Below are 11,373 nucleotides of genomic sequence, written 5' to 3'. Positions count from 1 at the left end.
TTTTTCACTACGGGAACCCTGCAGAGAGCTCGATTGAGAAGAGGTCGGTAGGGGTTTTTCCGGCTTCTCTGTCGACTCTCTCTTCTCTTGCCACTGTCTCTTTTTTTTATTTTTTTTTCCAGTCCCTGTGAGAACAGAGAACGGGAATGGAGAACAGCGATGGAGGGGTGTTCTCAGTAGGGCCGAAACAAGGAATGGGGGAGAAAATAGGGGGTTGCAGGGAGTGGGAATGGGGGAGAATAGGGAGTTACAAGGAGTAGTGTGGGAGTCACAAGGATGGGTTGTGGGATGAAGTTGTGCTTCAGCAGAGCAAGGGAAGGGATCCTTCGACTCTGATACCAAATTGATGGAGTAGCCTTAAGGAGAAGAGGGAAAATCGCACAAAAGGGGGAAGGGGGATCACACACCACACACAAATTCACTACTCTAAAAATTAAACATTGAGTTATGTAAGCATATAAATGGAAAATAAAAGACTACTCCTACTTAGACTCTAATACTGAAATAAACTCCTACTTAGACTCCAAACATAAACCTACTTCTCTACCTCCTACGTATTCTACTCAAAGACAAATAAAAGACATAATGTAAAACTAACTACTACCAGCCCTTGTTGGATCAAAAACCTAGGCTGGACTGGTTCTTCTTGGCCCTTGGCTTTCATAGTCGGTCCTGCTGGTCCAACCAGGTAGGTGCAACTGTATCTACATCAACTCTTGTCCCTTCATAATCACAATCAAAAAGGTTCTAGAGAATTAGAAACCTCTCCAAGAGTCTCTTGTGCCCCCCCCCCCACCCCGGGTGGAGAAAGGGGAGTGGAAGAATATTAACCCCCCTCACTAGTTGATATCTTAAAAGTTGATGTCTCTACCCAACAACCTGCCTTGTCCAATGGTAGTTATCAACTTCTAGTACGAAAAGGAGAAAAAGTGATTATAGTTCTTGTTCTTTATTCAGGGCTTTATCCATTGAGTCTTTCAACATGCCAAACTCAGTCTGACCTTACTATCCATGAACTCCAGACAGAATCCTAGCTTGGGTTCTTACCATCAGCGAATAGTTCCTAAACTCAAGGTTGACACAGCTAGACTCAACAAAAGGGTCATACCTCCAAAGGTAAGTTAGTTTGCCAGGCTGTATAAAAAAAAAAAAATTCAACCCAAAATTGAGAGTTGATAGAACAAGACATTATTTATGTAATAATTTAATTGTAAAGAAAATTCAATCTACTCAAAAAGGAGATTAAAGAGTCAAACTCAACAAAGAGATTTAAGTCAGTACCTTCATAGGTGTCACATTGTATGTAGAAACACCCGTTATAGGAGCTGAGCTACAATTTTCTGCCATGTAAAATGCAAGAGCACTTTCTCCAGGTTTGACCCTTACCTATACATTATAAAACAAAGTCATTCCAGAGGTTAACCAACATGGATCAACGGCATTTCAGTTGATACGAGATAATACAAAACAGGGACCTCTCTCTGTGTAGGAATAAACTTCCATTGCATCCCATCAGCTACATCAGCATTGAACTGAACCACAAGCTCCCTGTAAGATTTGAAGTACAAGCAAGAATGGTATTTAGTCACTCTCTTGAAGGAAGGAAAATCTAAAAGGGGACCATTTTCCTATCCCAAATTTACACTTCTTTAGATATATGGGAAGCTTTATCTATTACAGAACATTACACTCTAGTGCTTATTCCAACCACATTGAGTTTCCATTCTATTTAAGGTCATACTTTCATCCAGCTACTCTCTTTTCACCTGAATTAACTCAAAAGTAAGTCATTTTTAAATTCTTCAGGACAAAATCCTGCAAAAACTTCAAAGAACAAAATTGAGAGAAAACCTAACTTCTATTAAGAAATCCCTCGAGACGAGTGATCTTGGGAATCAGGCACCTAATTAAATCCACAAGTAACAACTGGACTTTGAGAAGCAAAGAGATTCGAGTTTCAAAATTGCTGAAACCAGCAAAAGAAGAACCCTAGAGAAGAAAGAATGACTGATTTTTGTAAAATTTTATCCAACATAATCATTCTGAGCTTTTTAATCTGTTAGACCTTTCAATATCTTTTATTTGGTGTCTGCCAATCCAAGACTAGTACTTCTTCCATTTACAATAACAATCTAAGCTACAGAATCCCTGGTGCACGACCAAGCACAAGTTTAGCTCGACTCTTTTGTTTCCAAGGGCAAGCAAAAGCAAACAAGCCTTCTTTAAAGACCCTAGAGCTGGCACAGACAAAAACTCAGGATTCAACCAAAGGTCAGCATAAAAAATGAAGGCAAGCCTGATAAGTAGTATGACAAAAATGCAGTGCAGGCCAGAGTTGTCAAGGCATCACCTAGGCAGCAATGCACCCCTTGAGGTCCAAGGCAACCCTTCGCCCTATGTGCCAAAGTGCACAGACCCAAACCCTGATAAACTTGTCCGCATGTTATAAATTTCATCCATTTCTTATCAATTATTATATGCTTCTATAAAATATGATGTTTTGTAATCCTATATTCCATATATACGTTTGACGTATACTGAAAAATAAGGCCTGGGATATAACACATGGCACTTGCCTTGCCAAGGCTTCACCTAGGCCACTTGGTGGCTGGTCACTGCCGTGGGCCACCTTGGAGCCATGACAACTACCATGCAGAGTCTGGAGACTCCTCCAAAGTGCCCAAGTGCCCATAAATGAACAGTACATAATATTTTAGATGCTCAACGAAACATAAGAAATCAACAGAAACCAGCATTGGTATTATCGTGAACATGAAAGGTTACTTGGACACTCCAAGCATTTGAACAGCCCCTGGATAAGGCATAAACTAAATCTCTACCATAAGGATGTCTAATGATGACATTTTTTTTCTGGTAAAGTAATGATGACAAATAAGCATTTCAATACTCATTAGGAATGCACTATAATACATGACATATTAGTACCTCAATACTCGTAAAGATTGTCCAAATATTTCTTCCTAGAGCCATTTGGTGAAAGAATTATAATAGGATGCAGGGATCATCAAAGTTTAGACCTTTGAGCTTTCATTTCAATCTCAAGTTGTTCTGAAAAAAAATTTATTAAGAATTTTCTCACCAACTTCCCATTTTTCAAGAAGATTCTGTGCAGTGAAATTTTAAATATCTCCATTTATATTTCAATCAGGAAATAAAATAAAGGAGAAACTGAGATTTAATTATTGCAAGTGATCTGCATGATGGGGCACCAATGACAATAAGTGCATAGTTGCCCTGAAACCACAGTGAACATAAATCCCAATTAGATAAAAGCCATATGACGAGACCATAGGGAAACCAGAATCTAGATTGTAGCATAGTACAATGCTCAGATAAGGTTGAAAAGGAAATATTAGTCAATATGATCCACCAACTAATAAAAACAGCAATAAAAAACAGCAATCCCTTCTGGGGAGGAAATTGAAAAAGCAGAAGCAAAAGTGGCTCAAACAGACCATCTTTGGGTTTTTGTTTCCCTTCAATTTCCTTTTCCTTTTTGTTTAAGTTCTTAACTAGTTCTGTTTTATTAAATCTAGAACTAAGGAAAGTAGCAGTCATAGTTTATTTATTGATCAAGTTGGAATTCAAAACTAAATCTACATAGAGGGGTTGGGTTGGGACACCCAAAATAGAAATTAAGTGCCTAGGTTATTGAACTATTTAAGATTGCATCAAGATCCATCTCTTCCATCCCATATTGTTGCTGTTATTCCATGGCTATCACCTGCTCGGTGCTACTTTGAAATTCTGTCATTGGTTTTCTTCAAGCTTGGACATGTGAGTTTCCAATCTACATCTCTATTTGATGTAGATCACATGGCTAGTTTGAGGTACACTAGAAGAAAGAACCAGCCCAAGAATCCAATTGATCCTAGACTGGTTCTAGGCTGGACCAGCGAGTAAAAGCTTCAAGAATCTTCCTACCATATTTTGACTCTAATCAAAACTTGGCCAACAAGGAAGAGAAAATGTGACGACCCAAGAATACAGCAAGTACCAGACCCACCTGGGAGATTGGTGAGGTATCCCCACCAAGAATACGGCAAGTACCAGGGGGTTTGGGAGATCGGTGAAGGTATGCAAACTTTAGTCCCACATCGCCTAGGGAGAGATTACTGGGCTAGTTAATAACCTCTAGCCTCCTTAACATGGCATAACGCGTTTTAAAGCCTTGAGGCCCATGGCCCAAAGAGGACAATATTGTGCAAGCTTAATGAGGCCGGGGCGTTACAGAAAAGCCTTCCACCGATTCTGTTTTAGGGTTTTTTTTTTTTTTTTTTTTTTTTTTGGTCTTATTCTTAGGACTTGGGCAGAAAGACAAAGAAGATCACTGCTCTTCTAGAAGCCTTGATTTGTTCCCAATTAGTTCCTATTTCTTGTCAAGCAAACTACTTTTTCAGTTCAGGAAAGTCTTAGTTGGGAAGTAGTTTCCTTTTCCCTGTTAGTTTCCTTTTATTATTTGTTTCGTTTTCTGTTACTTGCTTTTTTGTATCAGTCTCCTATTTTGTAAAGGCAAACTAAGCCTACATAAAGAGGATCAATTGTAAGCCTTGTTCAAAATTTAAATCAATAAAATTTTGGGACGTTTTCTTGCCAAACCTCGTCTGAGAGAGACCAAGAGGTCGGCTGAGTGAGCTGAGGATGAGAGACTCATCACCTCAGATAGCCACCCCCTTTCCATCCACTCCATCGATTCCCCCACCTTCCCTCTTCTAGTTCTTCTGTTTGCTGAGTATTGAGAGGACTATTAAGCTGTGTTTTGGAGGCTGTTTCAAGGGAGAAACCATACCTTTCTTACTGCTGCTGTACTGAGACATAAAAGGACCTGTGACAGCCTTGAAAGGAGAATTCTGGGCTGAGATCGACCTCCATATTTCCCTGTTCCTTGGCCTTCTTCAGTCCACCTTTTAAGGACTTCAAAGGGTCCATTCATGGACCGCTCGACCACGTTTCCTTGGTCTATCAAGACCTGAGTGTTGAGTTCTCAATTTTTCTACATTAGAGTTCCCTGATTTTCAAGAAGTTCAGGATATTTGCAATCAGCCATCAACTCAGACTGGGTTTACCAAAAAGTTAGAAACTCAGGCTGGGACTTTGAGGTTTTATTAGGCTTATCATCCACTACATTCAACCTCAGTTTCAGCCCTTGCTGGGAAGTGGTTTGTACGTTTTAAGTTTTCTCTAATCTGTCCTATTTTCCCAGATATAAGATTTCTATATTCTGTCCAGTTTGTTAGATCTGTGTTCTGGGAATTATATTCTCATATTAGGTCTTCTGTGACTAATTGTAGTGTGACTATTTCATCAGTACTGGAGGGTTGTCTAATTTTTATTGCTATACTATTTACCCTAGCCGAGAGGCTTCTTTATTGTTGTTGTTCAGGTGTATCAGCAGTACTGTGTTGGAGTTGTGTTTCTTGGGGTTGAGACTTTGTATTCAGCCTTACATTACTATTTCTTGAATAATTTCCTTAGATACTATCATTGTTCTCATTGAAATATTGTATTCATGAAAAGATTCATAAGAAACCTCCCACTTTGAGAACTAGCCCTGCAACAGAATACCAAGATATCCAAAAGCACACATTGAATGTGATTAAAAACCACAGGAAGACAAGGGAATCTCAAGTCATTTAATCACTTCCCTGAACCTATATCCTCCAGAATACAAACAAAACACAGAAAATAAATGCAAACTAGCCCAAGGAAAATATAATAGAAAAATCCTAGTTCCATCATTTGTTCCTAAATACAGAGAACAGTAGAACATCAGCTGGGGAAAAAGCAAAATCATTTAGGATTACCAAAAACACACCTCTCAGTAGTTGTTCCATCTTTAGCATGCCGAGCAATCTTTTCCTCAACACTCTACAAGTGATGAAGGGTGATTTAAGAGAGAGAAACAAAAGGAACAATTAAACGAACTTCGTATTAGAAGGAAGACAAAACCCAAGAAATCCTATCATACCTCGCGTCGTTGAACAGTACCCCCATACCCAGTAGCTTGGCAAAACCTTCTATAGAGAGGAACAGCAGCATAAGTAGCGCCCACCATGGCAAAAACCAGTGCCGTTAGATAGATTAGAATCTTATTTGATTTCCGTTCTGTTGCGGTCTGAGTGACATAGAGCCGCCGAAAACCAATTAATGAAGAGGATGCATCGAAACTACGAGATGTGGAGGCGAGATTGAATTGAGAAACCAGAGAACGACGATACCCATGAGCAGTTTTTCCGTCATTGAAATCGGCCAGACGACGATACCCATGAAGGGTTCTTCTGTTACTGAAATTGGCCAATTGGAGATCTCCTCTAGCTTCACTGAGACGAGAATTAAAATAAATTTTAAGTATTGAATGGTTAGATTCTCAGTATTTCTCTTCTTCAGGGTAATCATAATAGCAAGTTACCTGAACTCGAAGGGAGCAGCTCGTAAATTCTTCAAGGAAGGCAAGAGATTGATCTTCCTAGAAAGCCTAGACCAGATCATGTCGCCTGTAAAGATTGAACGTCAGAACACCCAGTAGCATTTGGAACCAAAGAGAGAGAGAGAGCGCCTTCGATAGCTGACTGCTCACCTACACGGCTACACCTCTTCCATTGGTATTGTGTTTCTTATTTTGACGAAAGAGAAAGTTCTCTCTCAATCAGCTCGACGTACGTGAACGCTTCACCGTGTTTTTTTTTTCCCCCACAAAAACACACAAATTATTCCTTATAATTTTAAACAATGGCCAGCGTGTAGGTGAAGAGAGCATATCAAGTCCTCATAGGGAACCATTTTCGTACAGGATTGATTCGCACAGATGGAATCCACCCAAAATCAACTCTGTGGTGGATTCCATTTGTGTGGATTAGCTTGTATGAGAATGGTTTTCATACAAGGAACTAAACTTGGCTGCAACCCAGGCTGTAGCCAAGTAGTTGCAACCCCTAGTGCTAGCCAGGAGAATGGAATCTTAGGGGTAGGGGTGAAAAAATTCACCCAATGTGGGTATTTTCAAACCTGCCCTTGGGATTCCATTCCCTTAGCTACTACCATGGGGTTGTAGCTACTTGGCTATAACACAAACAGCAGCAAAATTTTTTCCTTCTACAAGAACCTGATCCACATCCTTGGGATTCCTTTTTCATTATCCATGGCTCTCGAAAACTCAGTCTTTTCTTAAAACTTTAGAAAATCAACTCACATGCATCCAATTCAATTGGAGTGGGATAGGATGGTTATATGGGCATGGCTAAAAAAAAAAGGTCGCCCATTCGAAGTCCACCTAAAAATTTTAGGACTTCGGCTAGGCATTTCAGCATGGGTTTCGTTATAGGTTGAATCCGACCAGGCTTGGCCAGCCCTACCCTATGATACTATATAACTGCGATATGTGAAAGTTTTTCCTCACCCACCACTGTGATTTCATTGTTACTTTCCATTTTTATTGATGAAGGTTGGAAATACCATTTCCAATATTATAAGAGTCATGTCCAAATGCCAAAAACCATTAGTTAAGAGAAGATCTTTATATATATATATATATATATATTGTTAACCAAGGTGTCCGGGCTTGTTTACGCACACCTCGACTAATCCTCAGGAAGACTAGCACAGAAAAATGTATTCTTTCACATTTTTTTGTTATATATATATGCAAATGTTTGCAAGAAAGGGCATGGATTAAGTATTATAATTAAATTTAGAGGAAATTATACTCCCCTTTCCTGAACTTTGGTTTAATATCACGTTCACCTACGTACTTTCATATATCAACACGGTTCTTCAGTTTGAAGATTCTATCAAACGACCCTAAAGTGAATACCGGTGTTAAACTAGCCTGCAAAAAGACCAACTGACCCTTCGACGTCCCATTTGCCGCTCTCTGTGGACAATTCGAGCTGGAACATATGCAAGCAATGCAAGAAAGGCGACCTGACGAGCAGAAAAAGCATCAGAGTCAGTTGAACGATCACAATCAGTTTCATCAAAATGTGATAGTGATGAGAAATGGCGATCGGGTGGACAACTCTGAGCCCTTGTGGATCACCACAGCACGGCGTCCATGGGATCCTCCATCCGCTGAAAGCAGCAGGATTAGAGCCTTCTGTACTGGAAGAAAACTCAGGGATCGACTCGACTTCCCTATTCATAGAGTGTTCGTCTTCCCTTTCCTTTGTTGCATCCAGAGTCCAGACGGCTTTCGAGGTTGTCTCTGTACTTTGCGCTGTTCAAGATGACAATAACCAGCGAAAATGTTCCCATTGAACCCTCCAAGCTCAAGGTTTGCTGGTAAATTACTTAATATTTGTTACTATGGATTTCAATTAGATCTTTCATTGTGGTTTCGCTGATGGGCTTTTGATCCTTTTGGAAATTTGCATTGCGTAGGTTAATTTTTTGGGTCTTTTGGGATTTCAAATCGAAAATGGGAAAATTATTTGTGTGTTTATGATTTTGGTCTATGGATATTGGGGAAATAGTGATCTTTTTCGACGATGTCATGTTTAGATGTCTCATTGAGCCCAAAATTTTGTTTAAATGATCTCTGGAATAGATATGACAATGGCAACTACAACATTGCTTGATCCATTATTATCTCCCAGATTGGAGCACATAAGCCCACCATTATCTCCCAGGTCGGCGGGTTAGGGCTGCGGATTGGAGCAATCAAGAAGGGGCACCGACTATGGTAGCAGAAGGGAGTGTGGGTAGTAGTGATTTCAGCAATCAACTGTTGACCGGCGAGCTAGGGATTAAGATTTCATTCATATGCAAGGATAATTTGGGGAGAAAATTAGCCACTTCAGTGATGATGTTATCACTTGACTGGGATATCTACCAGGAAGGGTAGGGTCTTGATATTTATGAAAGTTCGTGGGAACTTAATATTAAGCCAAAGTTTGGGGAGAGGAATGTAATTTACATACAATATTTATTTTAATATATTAAACATATGCATAATCAGATTAAAAGGAAATTTTGTGTAAGAAAATGACAAAATACATGGCCAAGCTTGATCTGCCCTAAGCCTGGTAGGTTAAGGTTTAGGTTGAAATATCCCAACCAGACCTCGGGTTGGGTTGGATCTAAGCTGAGGAGCATTGGGAATCTCAGGCTGAGTTTGGGTTTAAAAAGCCTAGCCTGGTTGCATCGTTAATATAGACACATTTAAAACAGCTTAAAAATTAAATGAGGGGTCGGAAATCTTATCCAACATTCCTAAAATGACAAAAAATTGGGAAATACAAAATATAAGTTTGGCCTACTGAACAATAATGGTCAGTTTATTTATTTATTTATTTTTAATAAGAAATGGTCAGTTTATCTATGATTAATAAGATTGCTAGAGTATGTTCTTGGCATTTGATCTCCATTTTTAGTACTTGTAATACTTTAGATCATAGTTTTGTTGAGTGTCTATATTCGCCCATTGTTAGCATATCTAAAAATGATTGTTTATGAGCATTACCCTACATTGAGGAAGTTAAGGAAGTTGTGTTATCAATGGGGTTGGTAGTCTAGTGGTGAAAATGCCATCAGCCCATCACCACTCGAGTCCACTTGCCATTCGGGGGCTTGTCCTGGGGCTATGATCACTACCATGGAGCACCCTTTTTTCATTACCGAAAAAAAAAAAAGGAAGTCACTTTTTGGTATTAATCACACATTGTTAGGTCTAGTTCTAAACAAAGATAATGAAAATAGTCGGATGAGTTTCAACCTATAAGTTTGTGTATTGCTGCATATAACATAATCTCAAAACTTTTAGCGAAAAGTTTGCAAAGGCTATTGGTAGAATTATTTACCTTTTTCAATCTGCATTTATAAAGGGTGGGAAAAGAATTGATAAAATAATTATCGCTCGTGAAATCTTCAATGAAAAATATAAGGATTAAACAGAGGTAAGCAGTGTTAAGTTGGGAATCTAAGGCTTATGATCGTCCGAAGTGGAGTTTTATTTGTTCTATTTTTGAATTCTTAGGTTTCTTTATTCATTCGTGTGATCCTGTCAGCTATTTGCCCTCTTTTATCAGTTATTCAATCAAACTAAAGTGAGGAGCTTTTGATTTTTTCTTTTTTATCTTTTGAGCCATCTTGAGGGATCTGTGAAGGATGGCCTCTAAGTCTATATCTTTTTATCTTTGGAAGGGAAGGTCTATTTCTTTTATTAGCTATTTATAAGGACCTAAATTTTTTTTGAGGAATTAAAATTGCAAGATCTGCTTCAGAGATTAAACATTTATTTTTTTACCGATGACACATTCATATTTTGCTAAGCTAATATGGATGATATTAATACCATCAAGGAAATCCTCCATCTTTTGAGGATCTTGATGGGTTGACCATAAATAGTAATGAAAGTAAATTATTTTTCCGTAAAAATACACTATCCAGCTTGGTATGACTGCGATGTCGTCATCCTCTCACTATTAAGGTCCATAAAGTTCAGAATAGATGGCAATTTGGAAGGCTTCCATGCTCTCCCAGGCAGGGAAATCAATCTTAATCAAACTTGTACTTGGATCTATGCCAACCTATTTGTGCCTTGTTTCGTGCTCCCAAAGACAAATTGTTATACCTTGAATTTCGCTAGTGCTCGGTTTTCAGAGAGGATAATCTAAAGAATGTAAGAAGATTTCTTTAATACCATGGTCCCAAACATGTAAATCTAAGAGTTGTGATGGATTAGGCTTTAGATTGAGTACCATTTTTAATAAATAACTTCTTATTCGACTTGGTTGGAGCTTATTATCTATTCCATCTTCTCTTTGGGGAAAAGATTCCAAAGGCCAAATAGTTCCCTTCGGATAATCTTATTCATCATAATTTTAATTGTTAAGTTTGTCTCGAATTCTTGACCTGTTTTGAAGATTGATGCGATCCGATATATTTTGGTGGCGATCCGAATGAAAAATTTTCTGAGATCTGTGATGGAAGCAGAGGGGTTGGGCCGATAGCCCCAAAGCCCGGAGCCTATCACTGATCTCGTATGGGGGTGCGGGGGCTACGCCCCTGCGGTATGGTTAGACCGGATCGACCGTGACCCGATGGGTCAACCCACGATTTGGAGTATATATAATGTACTGTTGCTTGTTGAGATAGTCATTGTATTTTGGGGTTTTTTGGAGCTAAGGTTTCAGGCCGAGTTTTTCCTCACCGTTATTAGGGTGTAATTTCTCATCTGCATAGTGAATCATCTTCTTCTTCGCCCGAGGACGTAGCATACCACCCTGGTGTGTGAACCTCGTTAAATCTCTGTGTCATACGGATCTATTGTCTCTTTATTATTCGTATTTCTTAGTGTTTGATCTTACATTAATTCTAAAAGAGGATTTTGGGTTTGAATAGTAATTTTAATATATT

At 39.0% G+C, this 11,373-nt stretch overlaps 1 protein-coding gene and 1 long non-coding RNA gene across 3 annotated transcripts in view; one reads left to right on the top strand and one right to left on the bottom strand.

Annotated features, from left to right (window-relative positions):
• LOC122069725 (cytochrome c oxidase assembly protein COX11, mitochondrial) overlaps positions 1-6,669 on the bottom strand; it is a 12,353-nt gene extending 5,684 nt beyond the window's left edge. The window contains exons 1-6 of one of the 2 annotated variants that reach the window (XM_042633790.1): positions 6,599-6,669; positions 6,431-6,515; positions 5,990-6,341; positions 5,837-5,889; positions 1,476-1,548; positions 1,282-1,386 (exon numbers count right to left, since the gene is read on the bottom strand). In XM_042633790.1, coding sequence (XP_042489724.1) covers positions 1,282-1,386; positions 1,476-1,548; positions 5,837-5,889; positions 5,990-6,341; positions 6,431-6,510 — 663 coding nt within the window. In that variant the 5' untranslated portion in view covers positions 6,511-6,515; positions 6,599-6,669. The other variant, XM_042633789.1, reaches the window with a different exon arrangement.
• A 1,162-nt stretch (positions 6,670-7,831) lies between these two features.
• LOC122069726 lies at positions 7,832-8,984 on the top strand. The gene is made up of 2 exons (XR_006137523.1): positions 7,832-8,298; positions 8,613-8,984. It is a non-coding gene; the product is annotated as an uncharacterized LOC122069726 (long non-coding RNA).
• Positions 8,985-11,373: the final 2,389 nt, after the last annotated feature.

This window comes from Macadamia integrifolia, unplaced genomic scaffold (assembly GCF_013358625.1).
Source record: "Macadamia integrifolia cultivar HAES 741 unplaced genomic scaffold, SCU_Mint_v3 scaffold690, whole genome shotgun sequence".
NCBI classification, from domain to species: Eukaryota; Viridiplantae; Streptophyta; class Magnoliopsida; order Proteales; family Proteaceae; genus Macadamia; species Macadamia integrifolia.
This window is presented reverse-complemented; position numbering and strand designations above follow the sequence as displayed.